The following is a 16265-nucleotide window of genomic DNA, read 5'->3' as shown; positions in this document are numbered from 1 at the left end:
CTCTCCCTACAACTTGGTGTGCACCTTGGATAGTTATAAAATGACTAGCCTTTCAATAGTTTCCCTTTTAATATTTACTTTTTACTAAAAAATGGAGGGGGAAAGGCTCAGATTTTTTGCAAGAAATGCCTATGAAAATGAATGTAATACTTCCATTAAGGAGCACTTCTCTACTGAGGAAATATCCCCAAATTTTTCCTGCAGATACAATATGTACAAATAAACCAAACTTTTCCCTCTGTCTTGTGAAACAGTGATCAACCAGCTGAAGTACTCTCCTTCTTCATAAAGTTCTGTTTGGACTGAAGGACACCTATGTCCTACTGGGAGCACTTTTTCAGCCACCTCTGTCTCCCTAAGCTGCCTCTATCAAATTGGTTGAGGTGACCAGCCCCCATGAAGCAGAGGCCATAATTTGATGAGCACCACTTTGCAGAGTTCATGGTGAACAATAGTAGCTCTGACTCAAAACTATATTCTTAAGGGAAGGTCAGGTCCATTTTTACTTGATATTAAATGGCTTTTCAGCTTGCTACCAGTCTGTCTTGAGATTTGCTGTGAAATTGACTTCGCCTTGATATACAAGGTGGGTTTTCCCCACCTCATCTAAGTTTATGCAGAAATTGCAGAACTCTAACTGGTTTTTCCTACTCTTGGCTATAAGATATCACGGGCTATTAGCAGGCTTTTTCAGGGAGATAAGCTATTCCATGGGATTTCCTCGTTCACTGCAGATGGACTTGGGTCACTGCAACTGCTCAGTCCCCAAAGCAACTCACATATAGAGTGTGCCAGTCCTTTCAAGTGAGTGTCCTGGTGAAGGTGAGAGACTGCCATTCTACATTTATGTACTACAAGGGAGATTAGCAGATGCTGTGAGAGGCGGATACTCTCAGCCAGTGGATAGATGCCTGACAGCCACTGCCAGACACTAGTGGACTTTTTGCATTTGTTGCAGTTATGAGATGGTTGATTTGCAGTGTTTGGCTTTTGTAAGACTCCCCCCTGAAAAATTCCTTTGCTTTTAGCCCATTTGTCCAGGTGCTGGAAACACTATTACATTTTATTGTTCTTACATATTTTATTCTCAATAGGTAAACAACATAGTCCCTATTACTTCATTGAGTGGTAAACATCATCCACTGAGCACTTGCGTCTAGAGCTTAAAGATAGTGACAACACGAAGATGCGTGCTCCATCTCTACCTCCCATGGTCCTAGTCTGTCTAAGCCTCTTCATGTAGAAGTTCCTCTTTTCATAAAGCTGTGCAGACTTCAAGTAATCAGACACAATCAAACTGAAAAATTGACAAGGGTGGACAAAGCCAACCAGTCCAGAGGGCAGTAATGGAGAAGGCTTGGGCCAAGCAGCTGGGCCAGGCGCCATTTCTGAGTGTGAGAGGAATACATGTGTCATAACAGTCCTAAGCAGCCTCAGCTGGGGCCTCCACCACCCTCTCTGCCCACAGGCTGAGAAGCCCTATTAAAGCTCAGCCCTGGGCTGCTTCTGTTTTTGCCTGATCTATATTGGGGGAATTCTGGTCTGCAGTTCAGCAGACCAGAATTTTGCCTGCCCATGGGACCTACTGTTCTGGACCCAGACAGGTTGACTTCCCTGCTTGACCTCAGACGTGTTCCATCAGTGTGGACCTATCTGGTGTTCACTGGGCTATGTTTGACCCTGGCTGCTATCATCAGGCCTGATTCAGACTAGTGGATTGATTTCCAGCTTGAACCTGGGTCTGCCTCATTGTCACGGGCTTCCCTGATCGTTGGGAGTCTTGACTGAATCTGGCTGCTGTCTCTGGGACTGTCCTGCTTGCACACGTTGTGATGGGTCTCTGTCCTGCTGGCAGCTTCACTGCACTTGGCTCACTGTTCCCTAGGGAGTGACTGGCTCTTGTTGCTCTTGGACATCATCTTCCTCAAAATGTTCAGCTCCTTTCTGTGCATGGACTCCTCTGCCAGGTAGACTAGTAGATCTTGGAGTGGTGAAGGCTTTCAGGTACGTTATACAAAGTCCTAGTTTCTCTGAAGCCACTTTGGGCTTTGCTGTTAGCTAGGGCTAATGAAGATGGGACTGCCTCTAGAAGAGATACAGTCCCCAAATAACCTAACCTTAGTTTAACCCCAAAGTAGTAACCCTTACTGTTTCAGAGTAAGCCTCAGACAAGGGGAATTCAGTGTGGGTTTTGAGTGACTTGTAAGATGCAGGAGGCAGTGTTGAGCTGCTGAAAGCTGGAGAACATGAAAGGGATCCTTTCCAGATCCAGCTTGGAGTGGCAGGTTTCCAGACCACTTTGTATGCTGTACATTTGGGGTTTGGAGAGAGCGAGGATGTTCTTTTCTTTTTCAGAGCTTCCTGAGAACACATGAAAATATCACATCACGTATTTCAGGTGAGCCTCAATAGCACCCATGGGCTTTTCCGTGGTCTTATGGTCTCCATTTAATTATGGTTTGCTTGGTCTCAAAGCAAAAAACCTGCTGTAGGAGGACCTGTTAGTGAAGAGCCTTTGCTTAAGTTTGAGAGAAAGCGAACATGAACTGTCCTGCAGCTTCTGCACCCCTGCAAACTTGGCTGCAACCAGGTAGTCTCAGCTGGTAGAGACAGGATTTTATGCTGTGCAATGCATCTGGAGAGACTCTTGTAACACTGTTTTCTTGCCTAGAGTGTTTTTAAGAATAAGATGAGGGTGGGGAATGACAAATTTGGAAATGAGGAGGGGACATGCCTTGCAAAGGGAAAGGCAGGGTTGGGGCTTGACAGCCCCAACAAAGCAGGGAGAAGTTGGTGAGCTTTTTAGCAGGCAAGAAAGGGGTGCTACCCTCACAGAAGGGGTGAAGTGAGCTTCATACCTAATGTCAGAAAGGCAGAAGTCATCTTGCTTCCCATCCTGGGCAGTGACTTACAGTATACCTGCCCTGTCCCACCATGTGCCTCTATCACCTCTGTCTACTCGCATGCCCAAAAGACTATTTCCATTTGCTGTAGCCAAGTCCTTCCACAGTGTCTGCCTTTCTTGCCTGTATCCTCATTGTAGACCTGACACCACTTGTCTCTCCTGTCTACGTTCCTATTGCATCTGTCTGCTCCTCTGTGTCTCCAACTGTGCTTCACCTGCTAGGAATCAGAGTAGAAGGTACTGAAAACCACCCTGTCCTCTTCAGCCTTCACTGTTTGCACATTTAATATCTGATTTCTCCTCTGCTTTTGTCACTCCTACTCTGGGGCAAACTTGAGAGAACAAGACCCTCTCCAGTCCCATTATTTAAAGCACCACTGGAAGGCGCTCAGATACTCTGCTGATGTGTGGTGCCAAGTCCCCGACAGAACAGTTTGACTGCAGAAAGGAACTAAAATATTGTGCACATAAGCCAGGAGAGCAGCCCCCCCTTGCAGCTCCCTGAGAAGAGGGAGTGCATGATGTGGAGAGAGATGTAGTTATAACATGAGATTCTCTGTTCCTTGGGGGACTGTTAAAACCAGTCAATATTTATGAAGCTTTTAGTCTGACTCATGCAATTTGTTGCTCCTTCTACATGCTTGTCTTTGGGACTCAGCTATTGCTTGGCCTGCTGTAAAATTAGATCCTATGGTTTAACTGCATCCTTACTTAGAGAAAGAAAAGGGAAAGGTCAAAGGCAGAGCGTAAAGCAGTTCAAGTGGCCACCTCACTGCAAGCAACTAAGGGAGTACGCAGAGGTAAGCATCAACAGTTCCCATCAGATGGGCATTGTACTAAAAAGAAGCAGTTCCTTGTGGTTAAGGCAGCAGAAGGCAAGAAGTGCAGCTGGGCTGCCTGCCTGGCTTTCACATCCACTCTGGGGGCTGTTGGGAAACCATTACACTTCTCAGAGAACAAGTCAGCTCCAAAGTATCCTCCTGGACTGAGGGGTTGAAAGAGTAATGCAGGAATGTGAAAGCATTGGATATGGGAGGAGGCAGCCCATGGAGAGAAAGCAGGGAGCAGAGGTGGTCATGGTACCCTTCTCACCTCTGCCTCTTAATCCTGAGCTGGAACACCTCCTCCGGACTCAGTCTCCCATCCCTACTGACTGGGGTTACTTGGCCGAGGTTCTTGGTGAAGGCAATATAGAAACATTTTCTGCTTTGAAATGTGCTGTGACCTGCTGGTCTCAAAGTAATTTCCAGTGATGCTCCTGAATGGTAAACATTGGTGTGTCTGTGCTGGGACTAATCTGACCTCTGTGCCAGGACAGTGTCCTGAAGAGGCATGATCTGGAATGACCTGGTTATACCACCAGATTTACCCTGAGCTTGATCCCAGTCTGTTCTGACTCACCTTCTGCAAGCCCAGAGACCATCCTGGATGATGAGTGTGAGTAATGCCCCTGAACTTGACAGGGACACAGAGCACTGAGTAAGTGATGCTGTGAGGTGTCTTTGCAGGAGTAGTGTCACACACAGAAGCTAGTCCCCCCAGTAAAAGCAGTGGAAGTAGGAAGGCTGAGAGTGATTTGGAGCAGGATCCTGCCTGGTTTTCTGAAGAACCACTTCCCTTTCTATCATTTATAGGATATTAGCGAACAGCCACTTGTGGAAATGGCAAGTGAGGTAATAAAGCAGTACATGGCCTACAAGAGGTGACTTCTACAGCTGGGGCTTGCCCTCCGGAAACGCAGTTAAAGCCCATCATCCTGCCAATAGTTGCAGACCTCAGCTCATTTATTCTTTCTAGAAGATGAATATCGGTGGTCATTATCACTTACCCTGTGAACGTGCAAAGCCAGTGATGGTCTGGCATGTGGCTTCTGGTGGAGCTTGCCACTACCTGGATGGAGGGAGAAAGTAAGGGGAACCACGCATGAGGTGTCTTATCTCTACTGAGTAGGTGCAGGCTGTGCTAGGCTGCCTGAGCTTGTCCCCAGGGAACTGATGTATCTCCCCACTGATTTGGAGGCCCTAGCTTGGCCACCAAAAAAACGTATATGCATATTAGTGTGGCACTTAGGACGAGCTAATTGGCCTGGCTTCTGGGTGAATTGCCAGGGTAGCTGGGCTGGTTCTGGGACAGCTTCTGCAGAGCCAGCACACAGGGTACTGCCTGCTTCCCTGGAGTTAAATGTTCAGAAAGCTCTAGTCCTTTGACAGTTTCAAGACTGCCATTGGTGAGGCACTGCATCCTCCAGACCATGCTGCAGTCACCAGCTGCTAAAATTCAATGGCCACTGTACAGGCTGACATGGACTTGGTGGCTCCCAGTGTGACCACAGAGGAATGCGCTGCCTCTTGATTTTTCTTTTTGCAGATGTTGGGCTGAAGATGCTTAACGTTACCTGCATCAAGGACCTCTGCAAGTATCCTTTGGTGTGGTCAGCAACCATCAAATGGGAATGAATGTGTGTAGCCATCTGTCTCTGAATGTTTCCCCTGAATTTTGCACGCTTCCTTGTACTTCAGTTGGCCACTCTCAGTAAGTATAAATTGAATGTAGCTTGTACATGTACTACTTTGGGTAACGTGGCCATATAGACACAGCTGGGTGATTTCCTGCTAAAAATGCTAGTTGGAGCACTTTTAAGGTTGTGGAGGTCAACCCTGTCTGCTAACAGTGCCAACTTTCACACTGTCGTTCCCTTTTGTCACTCTTCCTCTCATTTCTTGCCATCTAGTTTATTGAGAAACGTTACCCGTTTTTTGGAAAACACTCACAGGTCACCCAAGAGAGGTCTTAGAGGGTACGCAGATCTGTTTTGCTTTGAGAAAACTTGCACAGACAACCATAGTTCTTGCATTTTGGAGAGCTTGTCTTCTTACTTAGCTTTTCATTTGCATCCAGGGCTGCTGAGATGCTGATAGCTTCTGCACATGCAAAATAGTGTTTTGTTAAGTGAACATCAATACTGTGTGGATGTAAACTTGCATATACAAAATCATGACTTGAAATGAGGGGTACAACTGAGACTGTAGGACCTACTCATCCCTCATCTTTTGGCCTGCTTGCCACCCTGCAGCTTGGGAAACAAGGCTAGCAGAGGTGATAACACAGGATTTTTTTTTTTTTTAATCCAGAAAAGAATAGGCAGGTGGAAATAAAAAGAGGTGATTTTTATGTAGATCTAGAAATGTTTCTGAGTGGAATATAGCAAACTTGCTGCTAGGCAAGAACTGCACTGACTTCAGCCCCCACCTAACTCCCTCTGACAACATCAGTGTGTTGAAGTTTCATCCAGGCAGTAGTGACTATGAATAGTCAAGAACTGGCCAAGGTGCTTCACCACTACCTGTCACATTTATTAGGCTTCTTATGCCTCTATTGTGCAGGCTTGCAGGCAGCTCCTTGCGGCGCATTAAGTCAATAACACACTGTTGTGGTGGGTTCTGTTCTTCTGACTTATTAGACTAAGGAAAGCTGCACAGTGGATGAGGGAAGAAGAAAGTACCAAATGTACCACTTTCAGTATTCTCACTTTCATTGGTAAAGGAGATATTTTGGAAGGCATTTGGTCTCTTTTGCTGATGTGAAACTTAACACTGTTTCACTTGGAAAAAAAGAATCACCAAAACTACCACCCTTGCAAATGTACATGTAAAATTGCGGGCAGAGATGCAGAGTTAATTTGCACCTTGCAGTTTCCAGGGTAGCCTATACAAACATCTGATCTGTGCACATAACTGACCTGTGAGCGGCATCATACCTGACTTCAGATTGCACGGGTTCTCTCTCCAACTTGAAAGTCAAAAAAAGACCTTGTTCTGTAAATGTACAGCTCACAATGTCTGTAGTGCCCCTCAATATGTTACATTTAAGCACAAGTTTAGTTTCCTCAGTGTTCGTTCTTTGCAATCACCCCATTCATTACCCCAGTGTGCTTTAGAATACCTTAATCCTTGCAGGCTCCTGCTCTCCTTGTTCTTCAGGGAGCCTGGATTCCCATAGGCACTGTTCAGCTACCTACGGAAATTGCACACCTGCTTCTTGGTGTTCCTTGCCAATGCTGTAATATTTGCTTCCTCTCATCGGCCTGTTTCTGGCACAGGGCTTCGAACCTCTCTCAAAGTGTCTTAGCTTAGAAATGCAAGGAGGTTAATGACTGAAGTGGGCTAAAGACAAGAAAAACAAAAGTGTGTGTCCCCAGCTCAGGTGAGAAGGAAGGTCAGTCCCCTGGCATCAGTCACCACTGACCACAGGTTTTGGACATGGGTTTGTGTGGTACCTGATATCATGAGACACCTAGAACCATTTTGTCCCATCCCTTTGCACTGACCATTAACTGATGCACGTATTCCTGTCTGCAGGATCATTATCCTCTGTGTCTATTCCCACAGCAGCATCATCAGTTGGAAGTTAGCCTTGCCATCGTTAAGGAAGTTTTAACAAAGACTGTTCTGTTGAAAGTGAACATCTTGATGAGACCTAATTTATTTCACAGTTGTTGTTATCCTGTCGACCTAAAATGACAGCAGGACACTTGGAGAGGTGCCCAGTTTATTTAAGAAGCAAGCACAAAATTATCTCTCCCTGCCTGCAGAAAGAGCTTAGCAGCATAAGGCACTCCTAGCTCCTGGTTCCAATGCTCTGCCTGGCTTCTCCTGCCCCTAAAAGCTCACTGTAGTTTTTCTGAGGGCCAATCCAGATCGTGTTGCTTTTATCTGTTTTTTGTTCCAGTCTCTGCTTTGCACATCCCCTCAGGAGCATTTTCAGTGCTGTGAGAGCTGGCAAAGCGTTGTGTGGTGCACCACCATAACAATCTGAGTACACCACAGGAATGATATGTGTTTGGGGGCAGGATCAGACGTTTGGGTGCAGATAGAGAAAGCGCTCAGTTCTGGGGCTCCCTGAGGTTTAAGACTTGTGCGGTGGCATCTCTGAGCCTCTACCTACAGCTGTCTACTGGAGCACACTCCTCACTAATCATGGAGTCTGCCATGGGATGCTGCTGGAAAGCAGAGCCAAACAAGGTGTACAATGCAAGGACAAGGGTCCAGAGTCACAAGTTGCAGCAAGGAAAAGTCGACCTGGATAAAAGGAGAAAAATCACAATGAGCAAAGAATGGAACAGGAGCTCAGAGAAATGGTGTGATCTCTAGCTTTGGAGTTTTTTAAAACTCCTCTGGGCAAGGCACAGAGCAACCTCATCAGATTTTGAAGCCAGTCCTGCTTTAAGCAGGGGGTTGGACTAGAGCCCTGCAAATTCCTTCCTGAGTGAAGTTACTCCATGAGAGGAGTTAAAGGTGTGTGCCATGCACTTCAGCTCAAATTCTGCATCAGCTTCCCAGTTGCTTTTGTACTGGAAAATGAGATGGACTTGTGTTCCAACAGAAGCTCCTGTGAGATTAAGTACTTGCTTTTATAAAAATTGAAGTGTCGTTGTCTTATCTTAAATAAAAGATAGTGGTTAGTCTTCCCAGCTTTATTGGGATTTGTCTACCCACTGCAACATATACCATTTGTCAAGCTAAATGCTGTACAATTTGCACAGGAAAAGCTGATGTCAGTCCAGCAGAACAGACAAATGCCTTCCCAGCTTTTTGCCTAGAAGCAGCAGCTTTAGACATAGGTGAGAGTTGGGAGGGTGATTTGATATCCATCACAATGAGGAGCCCTTTAGCAGCATAAGATGCAATGCTGCTGCCGTTCTAGCACTAAATCAGTAACTCGTTCCCTGGATCCTGTTTAATTCCCTCTCATCCTCAGTCCCCCTGTGGTCATTTTTTTTCTGTAGCTGTCTTTGAAACCTTCTGTACTCTTCAAGTGATTCATGCCATCTTCCAATTGCAGAGATTTCATTTGAATACATCTCAAAAATCAAGCTAAGATGAGAGGGAAGACCAATGTCAAGAATGCAAAGGAAGTGCTTTGGAGTGTAGGATCCTGCTTTTGACAAATGCTGTTACTGATTTTGCTTGTGTTACCCTTCCCAGGAGCTTCTTCCAGCCTTTCTGTGCTCTGACATTTCCAGCACCAAGAAAACAATGTCACTTATGTTGTCTCCCTGTAGTTTCCTTGAGTCCTAGCAGAGTTCACCACCCAACTGCTATCACTGAGCTTCTGCAGATCTTGCAAGAACAAATAAATTTGCATGATTAAGGGAGCCACAGGAAAGCATGAGGAGCCACGTAATTTGTGTAGCAGAAACCTGAACCCAGGAACCTCACGAACTGCTTTGCTATAACCCTGAGCATGAGGTACCAGATCTTGCTTTAGTGAAGCTACACGTAGCCAGGAGCACAGCGCTCTCTTAACAGCAGCCAAAGTCATGTCAGTCCAACATTGTATCTCTTGAGTGCTGTGCAGACTGTGACTAATTTATGTGGCTGGATTGGGCCCTAGCGAGACAATGTAGTATGACACAAAGTCATTACTGAAGACTGGAGCAAAAAGCTGTGTGCATGGAGTAGACTGCAGGATCACTGCGATGGACAGATTAAAAGTTGTGTTATAAAGGTGGCTCTGTTGCATTAAAGCTGCTGTGTAAATGTGCGTGCTTCAGGCTCTCAACTTCTGCAGCTTTGTATTGAATAGCTTATACTGAGAGAAGGGCAGGAGAAAACCATATTCTGGGTTTAGAAAGTCTGATCGGTATGTACTGTGCCACTTCTCCTGTATCTTCCTGATTGCTTGGCTTCTTCTTTTGTCCTCACTTCTGTCCGATGATAAATGCTTATTCAGTGATCAAAAAGCTTGATTAATAAACGGTGATGGATGTCCAGAGGAATATACCAACTTCAGGAAAACTCATAGGAGAAGCTGAAAACAGATGTTCAGGTCCTTCCTCAGCATGGAGCTGGCTGTAACCACCAGGGGTTATTTGTGAGCAGTCTACTTGTACCGCTTGTGTGAATGGCAGGGAGATTACAGGGAGGAGCTGGGCAGAGCTGGGACTGTGACAGAAGATAATCTGCATGAGCTGCCCCTCGGAGGGACAAGACCCTGTGACTAATCCCCATCTGTATGATCATATAGAGTACCTGCATCTCAGTAAATGGGTACAGTGGTGTTCTAGGCAGAAGGCTTACCAGCTCTCAGTGTATGTCAGCACACAGGAGAGGTGTGCTAGATGCAGGTAAGTGAAAAGGGATCATAAATATAGACAATTCAGTGATTTTTTTCTGTGGAGAAAGCTGAGCGGTTGAAGTAAAAGTAAAGGCAGATTAAAGACAAAGTCTATGCATACCTGCTTTGAGGATGATGAAGCATCATTCAAAAGGGGCAGAATTAAGGACAGACAGTTTCTGAGTTTCAGAGAACAGGACTGGAATATTCTCGAGTAGAGCAGGGCTAACCTGGAAATTGATTCATTTTTTTTTTTGTTCTCAGTCAGTTTATAGAATGTTTTTACTTTTTAATAAAATTGGGGTATTATTCCCTTTGCCATTTTTCCCGAGATCTGACATCCCACTATGTCTCCCTCTCAGCTCCCATGACAGTTGCCCAGGTCCTGGAGCTCCCCAGAGCCTGTTGGAGAGGGGGAGCAGGAGATGGGCTTAGCCCCTCCTTTCACTCCAGCATCCCTGTACTCGCCAGTGGTGCAGGGGCCACGGGACATTGGAATAGAAGCTGGAGGTCGCTCATTTCAAATATGGCGATATTGATTTCATCTGCTGCTTGCTTGCTCCTGAGATATGCACTTATTTATGATCAAAACACTAAACAGTTGATACGAGTGAGTGGTTTTGCTGAGCACAGCCTAGAGAAGCTCAGACATCCCTAAACCCCAAATCCTCTTCCCCTTTTCTCCTCCCCTTTGCCCAGAGGACATCGTCTCATGCTGTTTCGTTGCTCCAGGAAAAAAAAGGCGGGCTGCAGCTCTAAGTCCTCCCTGACCCTGCTCAAGGCTGGTGCTAACCCGTGCCTGGCAGAGTGCTGCTGGGGTTCAAAGGCCTCTCAAGGTGCTCCTTGGCCAGAAAACCCTCGCCTGCACTGCCCTGCTCGAGATGTGCCCCTCCCAACAGACAAACCCATCACAGCCCCCGTACTTCCCCCTCCCTGAAGGACAAGGTGCTCCGCGCAGTGGCTGTGGGAGCCGTGAGCAGTTGGCTCGTTTGAGGCTCGACCTGGAGACGTTTTCACTCCCCAGGCCGGCGGGACACATGGAGGCACAGGGGTCGGATGGCTCGGAAAGGGAGAGCGGGGACAGAAGCACCCGGACCCGGCATGGGAAAGCCGAGCTGTCCGAGCGGTTTGAAGAGCCGCTCCGGCGTTAGTAGTGCTCTCCACACACACCCCTCAAAAAAAAAAAAAAAAAAAAAAAAAAGAGGAAAAAGTTAAATTAACTATAAATAAACGCCCTCGGAGGCTGCCCGTCCCGCCGAGCTCCTGCTCGAGTACAGCCGCGGAAGGGGGTGGGGGGGGGGAAGCCCGGGACCCCCCGCCCACCTCCCGGGGGAGAGGGGCGGCGAGCGGCAGCCCCGCCCCGCCCCGGCGCTTTCTGTCCCCTCTCCCGCGCCGTACGGCCGGGCGCACCGACTCCATCCGCTGGCAACTTTGGAGTGCGGGGCGCGGGCGGCGCCGCCGCGGCTCTGCCCTCACCCGGGGGGCGAGGGCCGACCCCTCCCGGCCCTGGGCCGGCGAGCCTACCCCGCCATGGCTGGGATCGGCATCGACCACTCCAAGCTGCCCGGAGTCAAAGAAGGTAGGGGTCACCCGGGCGGGGGGCAGACCGCCTTGGGCGGGGGGGTGCGGAACGCGGCACCGGCCGGGGGGAGCTGGACGGGACGGGGCGGTTTGTGGGGAATTGGGGGAAGGAAGGGGGAAATTCCTTTTTTTTTTTTTTAAAAAAAAAAAAAAGGAATTATTTGATATTTTCTGGCCGCGGCGGGGCGGTTCGCGGCGCTCCCGGGTCAGCGGGGAGGCGGGAGGGGGCTCCGTGCTCCGGCCGCGACGCGGAGGTGCGGGGCGGGCGGGCTGCGTGGGGCCCTTCGCGGCTTGCGGGGCCCGTCCCGCTCTGCCGTGCGTTGTCTTGGGCGGTTGTGCGGGTCGGAGGGAAGGAAGGGAAAGCGGAGGGCCGGCGGGGGAGAAGCGGCGTTAGCTTGCCGGAGAGCCACGGCCGCCCTCGGAGCAGCCCGGCTCCCCTCCCTGGGGCGGGGAAGTGCCGCTTCTGCCGGGGAGAAGGCGAGGAGCGGCGCTGGGGGAGGGGGCCAGCCCTTTGTCTCCGCCGGGGCTGAGGCCGCCGCCGGCGCTTCTGCCTCGCTCCCCCCCCGCCGCGCCCGGCCGGTGGGGCTGGGGGCCGGGGGCCGGGGCAGGGCTGCGAGCGCGGCCGGGGCGCGCTCCCGCGGGAGGCAACCCTGCTGTGAAACAGCCGGGGGGGGACGGACCCTTGGGCGTGTTGGCGTGCAAATGTGTTCCTCGCAGTTATGGCTCGGCTGGATTTGGAGGCTCCGCTCGGGGCGTTGGAAAAGGGGAGCAGTGTGAATATCCAAAAATTTGGTGATTTGAGGGGGACTGATGATGTTGAGGTCCCAGTTAAAAAAAAATAGTTGAGCCTACGGGCTTTTTTTTGTGAAGGCTGTGCTCTGCGTTGAGCTTTGGAGCACCGAGCAGCCTCCGCCGCCCTGCAAAATCCCTGTGCACCCCAAGAGTGCAGGGGTAGGGTGGGCTGTCAGCGGCCCCGCTCGCTTTCTGGGGGTCCCGCTGCAGCGTGTGGCTGCCGGTTCAGCCTGGGCTCAGTACGCGAATTCGCCTTCAGTTGGGTCGGGTTGGCCTCAGCTTCCCTGTTTGCTAGCAGAGTATCTGCTTCACATGTGTGCCTTTAAGCTTAAATAAAGGTGCCCTGGAGCTGCTTTGGGTTTAAAGAGCTTTGTAAGAGGTTGAGTATGTTCTGACAGTGTTATAAATCTCTAGAAGTCCTGCCAAAATCAAATTGTTTTAGATTTACACTGTAGTAATGAAGAGCACTGTATGCCTAAGTATAACCAAAATTCCTTAGGCTTGTTTTCCTTGCCACTGGCCGTTTCTTTCTTTTTTTTTTTTTTTTTTTTTTAAATTTCAGTTCTTACAAAATATTTTGCAAGTGCGAGTTTGATAATTCAGCTAGTCAAGGGTAGAAGGTGTATGTCTGTGCAAGGAGCTGCAGGTTCCTTTTGACCTCTTTTCATCCTTTAATGCTTCACTTCTTATTGTATTGCTACTGGAAGAAAAGTAGTATCTATGTGCTGAAGTTTTAGGCGTTAACGTTGGCCCTATTAAGTCATTAGCAAAATTGTTGATCACTTTAGTGTGGTCAAGATCTCATCCTTAGAGTCTGTCCACACATGGTTACTCAAGAAAATGAATCCAATTAACCTTTCCAGTGGGTTGATTAAAGTGAATTAAATCCCTGTGTAGATGCTCTTATTCAGAGTTTAAGTAGCCTTGGTTTGATTTAGCTTGATCCATTTTTGAAGTGAACTAACTGGACTGAGTTAAGGTTGCTCGCGTGCTGAATGAAAGTATGTTTACAGGTTACAGTGCAGCTCAACCAGTCCTTGGTAAATTTGCGCCTATGGTTAGCGTGGATTAAGTTTCAAGACTGGTACAAGGATCTGTTGTTACCTGATAGCAATTGGATTAAAGTAGCATCCCAGAGCAGCTCCGGTGTGCAAAGTAGATGAGGCCTGAGCCATGTTCTGCAAAGCCTCAGGCAAGTTTCACGCTTTTCGTTTAGTGACATCATTTGTTTTTATTGTGGAAAGTGTTGAAACTGAGCTATGCTTTGGATTAGATCTTTTTGTGCTCAGTGTTAATGCCAACCAAGGAAAGAAATGCATTGCCTTCCACACTGAGGGAAATATTTATTATTCCTGATACTGAAATCACTGTTGATCCTCCTGGAAAAATATTCCCTTTCTTTGTTTCGGGTAAAGGTCAGTTTAGTAATTCATTAACAATGAAGAACATTGTTTTGGTTTGAGTACTTTGTTCTTTACCAGCCCTCCTTCAGGCTGTGTCCAGGTTCTCCCAGGCTGCAGGTAGCTGGGAATGCTGTAAGACAGTGTCATCCTCCTTGTGTGGTGTCAAAAACTGTTCTACAAGCGAAGGTCACTTCTGTGCAATGATATCTGTGCAGGTGACAATCTGATAACTGTGGCTAGGTACTGCAGGAAGCCTTGCTTCTTGCGTTTAATTTCTTTTTTATCTTTAAAAGCATTTATATTAGCTGAAGGCCTGATAGAAATGGCATTTTGCTAGTGAAAACTGCTTCAGCCGGTCCAGTTTATTTTGTGGGCAGGGGTTTACTGGTGTAAAATACACCCTTAAAACATTCTTTTTCTGGTATAAACTAGACCTTGGTGCTGCAGCCTAATGTTACAGAGCCATTTTTCCATGGGCAGTAAAGTGGATGTTCTGACCACTGTGGTCAGTAAAGCTCTTGTAAGTCATTTGCTGAAGGTTTTGGTGTTAGTTGCAATCTGTGGGCTAAGTTTCTCTGCCTGTATTTTCTGTTTGCCTCTCAAGTGTCTGTGACATTTTATCTTTTCACAAAGCAGCTTTTGCTTTGTGCTCTTTTGACCCACCCCAGGGGATTGCTCAGCTCTCTGTGTAGATCTTTACCAGAGGTCTCATTTGTGAGCCGCCTGGAGACAAAAGCATCCTGGAAATATTATTGTAATCAGTTACTTATAAAGCAAATATAAGAAACTGACTTGGGCTCTGCTTGATCTCCAGCTGTTTGTCTCTCATCTCTTGTGATCTGATGTGTTACTAGCAGCTAAAATTGGGAAGGGTCACACCTTCTCTTTGGCTGCCTGTTTTAGAGGAGCTCTTTGGTGCATCTCCCCATGCCATCTCAAAGTGCCGTGCGTTGTCTCTTGGATCTGGGAGACATACCTGCCTGCAGGCAGGCAGAGCTACACAGAGGGTGTTCCTGGGGAGATATTTTGGAGCTGTGCAGACCTTGCCCCTCTCTGGAGTATGTACCTGTGGTCCTGTCCGCTGTTGCTACCTTTGCCAGATGGCTGAAGTCTGTGGCAATGGCTTTGCTAAGGGGATGCCTTGTCTGCTAAGACTGAGGCTCCGTCCCTCACCCAGTGCAGTCTCTGAGAGCCATCAGGTGTTAGCTGTGGCAGGTAAAACCCAGGTACAGGCTTCCTTGCCAGGGGCTCCAGATCTTCCTGCCAGTTTGAATCCTCTGTGAGGAGAGGAAAGGAGAGGTGGTGGGGAAGAGAGGGACCCTGAACTCGGCCCCAGGAGTGCGTGGCTCTTTGGAACTGTGGAAAACTACAGTAGCTTAAATGTTTTTGTTTAATTTTATTTTTAGTAGTACTATAAGTGCAGTACATCTGTGCCAACCTTTAGAACCAACCCTGCCACACTGCTGTCTCTTGAGCTTCAGTGTTGACAAAGGCTGATTGTGCCACCCATGCTTGGAGAGACGCAGCAACAATGCTCGCACTATGGCTTCTAGTCTTCATTAAGCATCTGATTTGACTTTCTGAAGCTCCTGAGCTATTCATTCAAATGCTGCTAGTTGTAGTTTGCTGCCAGAGAGGCCAATTTCCCAAACATGGTAGTAAAAGACGCAACGCTGCGGCCTTGCGGAAACAGGAAGGGCTTGAACCTTTATTTTCCCTCTTGGCAAGGTGTTCTCTGGGGCAGGCAGCCTGGCTGGCTCTCTTTTGCCTTAACTTAAATTCAGTAAAAGTTTGCTGTAGACATCAGTCTTCCTCCCAACCACAGCACCTTCCCTCTGACCTTTGCAGCTTAACGTGACCTTCACTGAGACTCCTGCACTAAAAACCTCCTGACTGCTGACTTTCCAAGTGACTGGAGTGGGGGGGTCAGCTCTGAGGTGAAGTATCTCAGGTTCCCATGGAGCAGACTGATGTTATTGACTTCTGTCAGGGCTTTTGGTGCCTGTATGTGCTCAGCAACAGGACAGTAGACAAGAGAAACTTGATGTCTGTCAAAGGTGGAAGTGGGTTCACAAACTGTTGATGACTGGCATGGTGTCTGGTGAGGGATTCTGCTTTGGGATTTTTCAGGGGTCTGGCGTTGAGGGATGAGGTGTTAGCTGTACTCAAGTGAAGGAAGAGCTGGTCTTTAAATGGATTAGTATAATGAGGGCGACAATTTTGAGAGCAGCTGACGGTCAGCCAGGTCACTGTGAAGCCACCTGTCCCATGCCCTTTGGCTCCAGCTGAGATTTTTCCTTGCAGCATGATGTGCAGTGTCATGGTTTTCTGCTTTGTGACTTCCTCAGAGGGCTCTGAAAAATTCAGGCAAGCTGGATGGCTCGAGGACAATGAGGAGGTGGAGAGTGATGGGACATCGACGCAGGCTTTTATTTCTAGGTCACTGGTTCGTGTCCAGCACTCCTGAG

General features: G+C 48.0%; 1 protein-coding gene across 1 annotated transcript in view; it reads left to right on the top strand.

Annotated features, from left to right (window-relative positions):
• Window positions 1-11551: 11551 nt before the first annotated feature.
• Window positions 11552-16265, top strand: part of CCDC50 (coiled-coil domain containing 50) — a 39644-nt gene continuing 34930 nt past the window's right edge. Inside the window, exons 1-2 of the mRNA XM_086468322.1 lie at window positions 11552-11690; window positions 14655-14669. Coding sequence (XP_086324448.1) covers window positions 11552-11690; window positions 14655-14669 — 154 coding nt within the window. The remainder of the gene's footprint in view (window positions 11691-14654; window positions 14670-16265) is intronic.

This window comes from Leptosomus discolor, chromosome 7, assembly GCF_034619465.1.
Source record: "Leptosomus discolor isolate bLepDis1 chromosome 7, bLepDis1.hap2, whole genome shotgun sequence".
NCBI lineage: Eukaryota > Metazoa > Chordata > Aves > Leptosomiformes > Leptosomidae > Leptosomus > Leptosomus discolor.
This window is presented reverse-complemented; position numbering and strand designations above follow the sequence as displayed.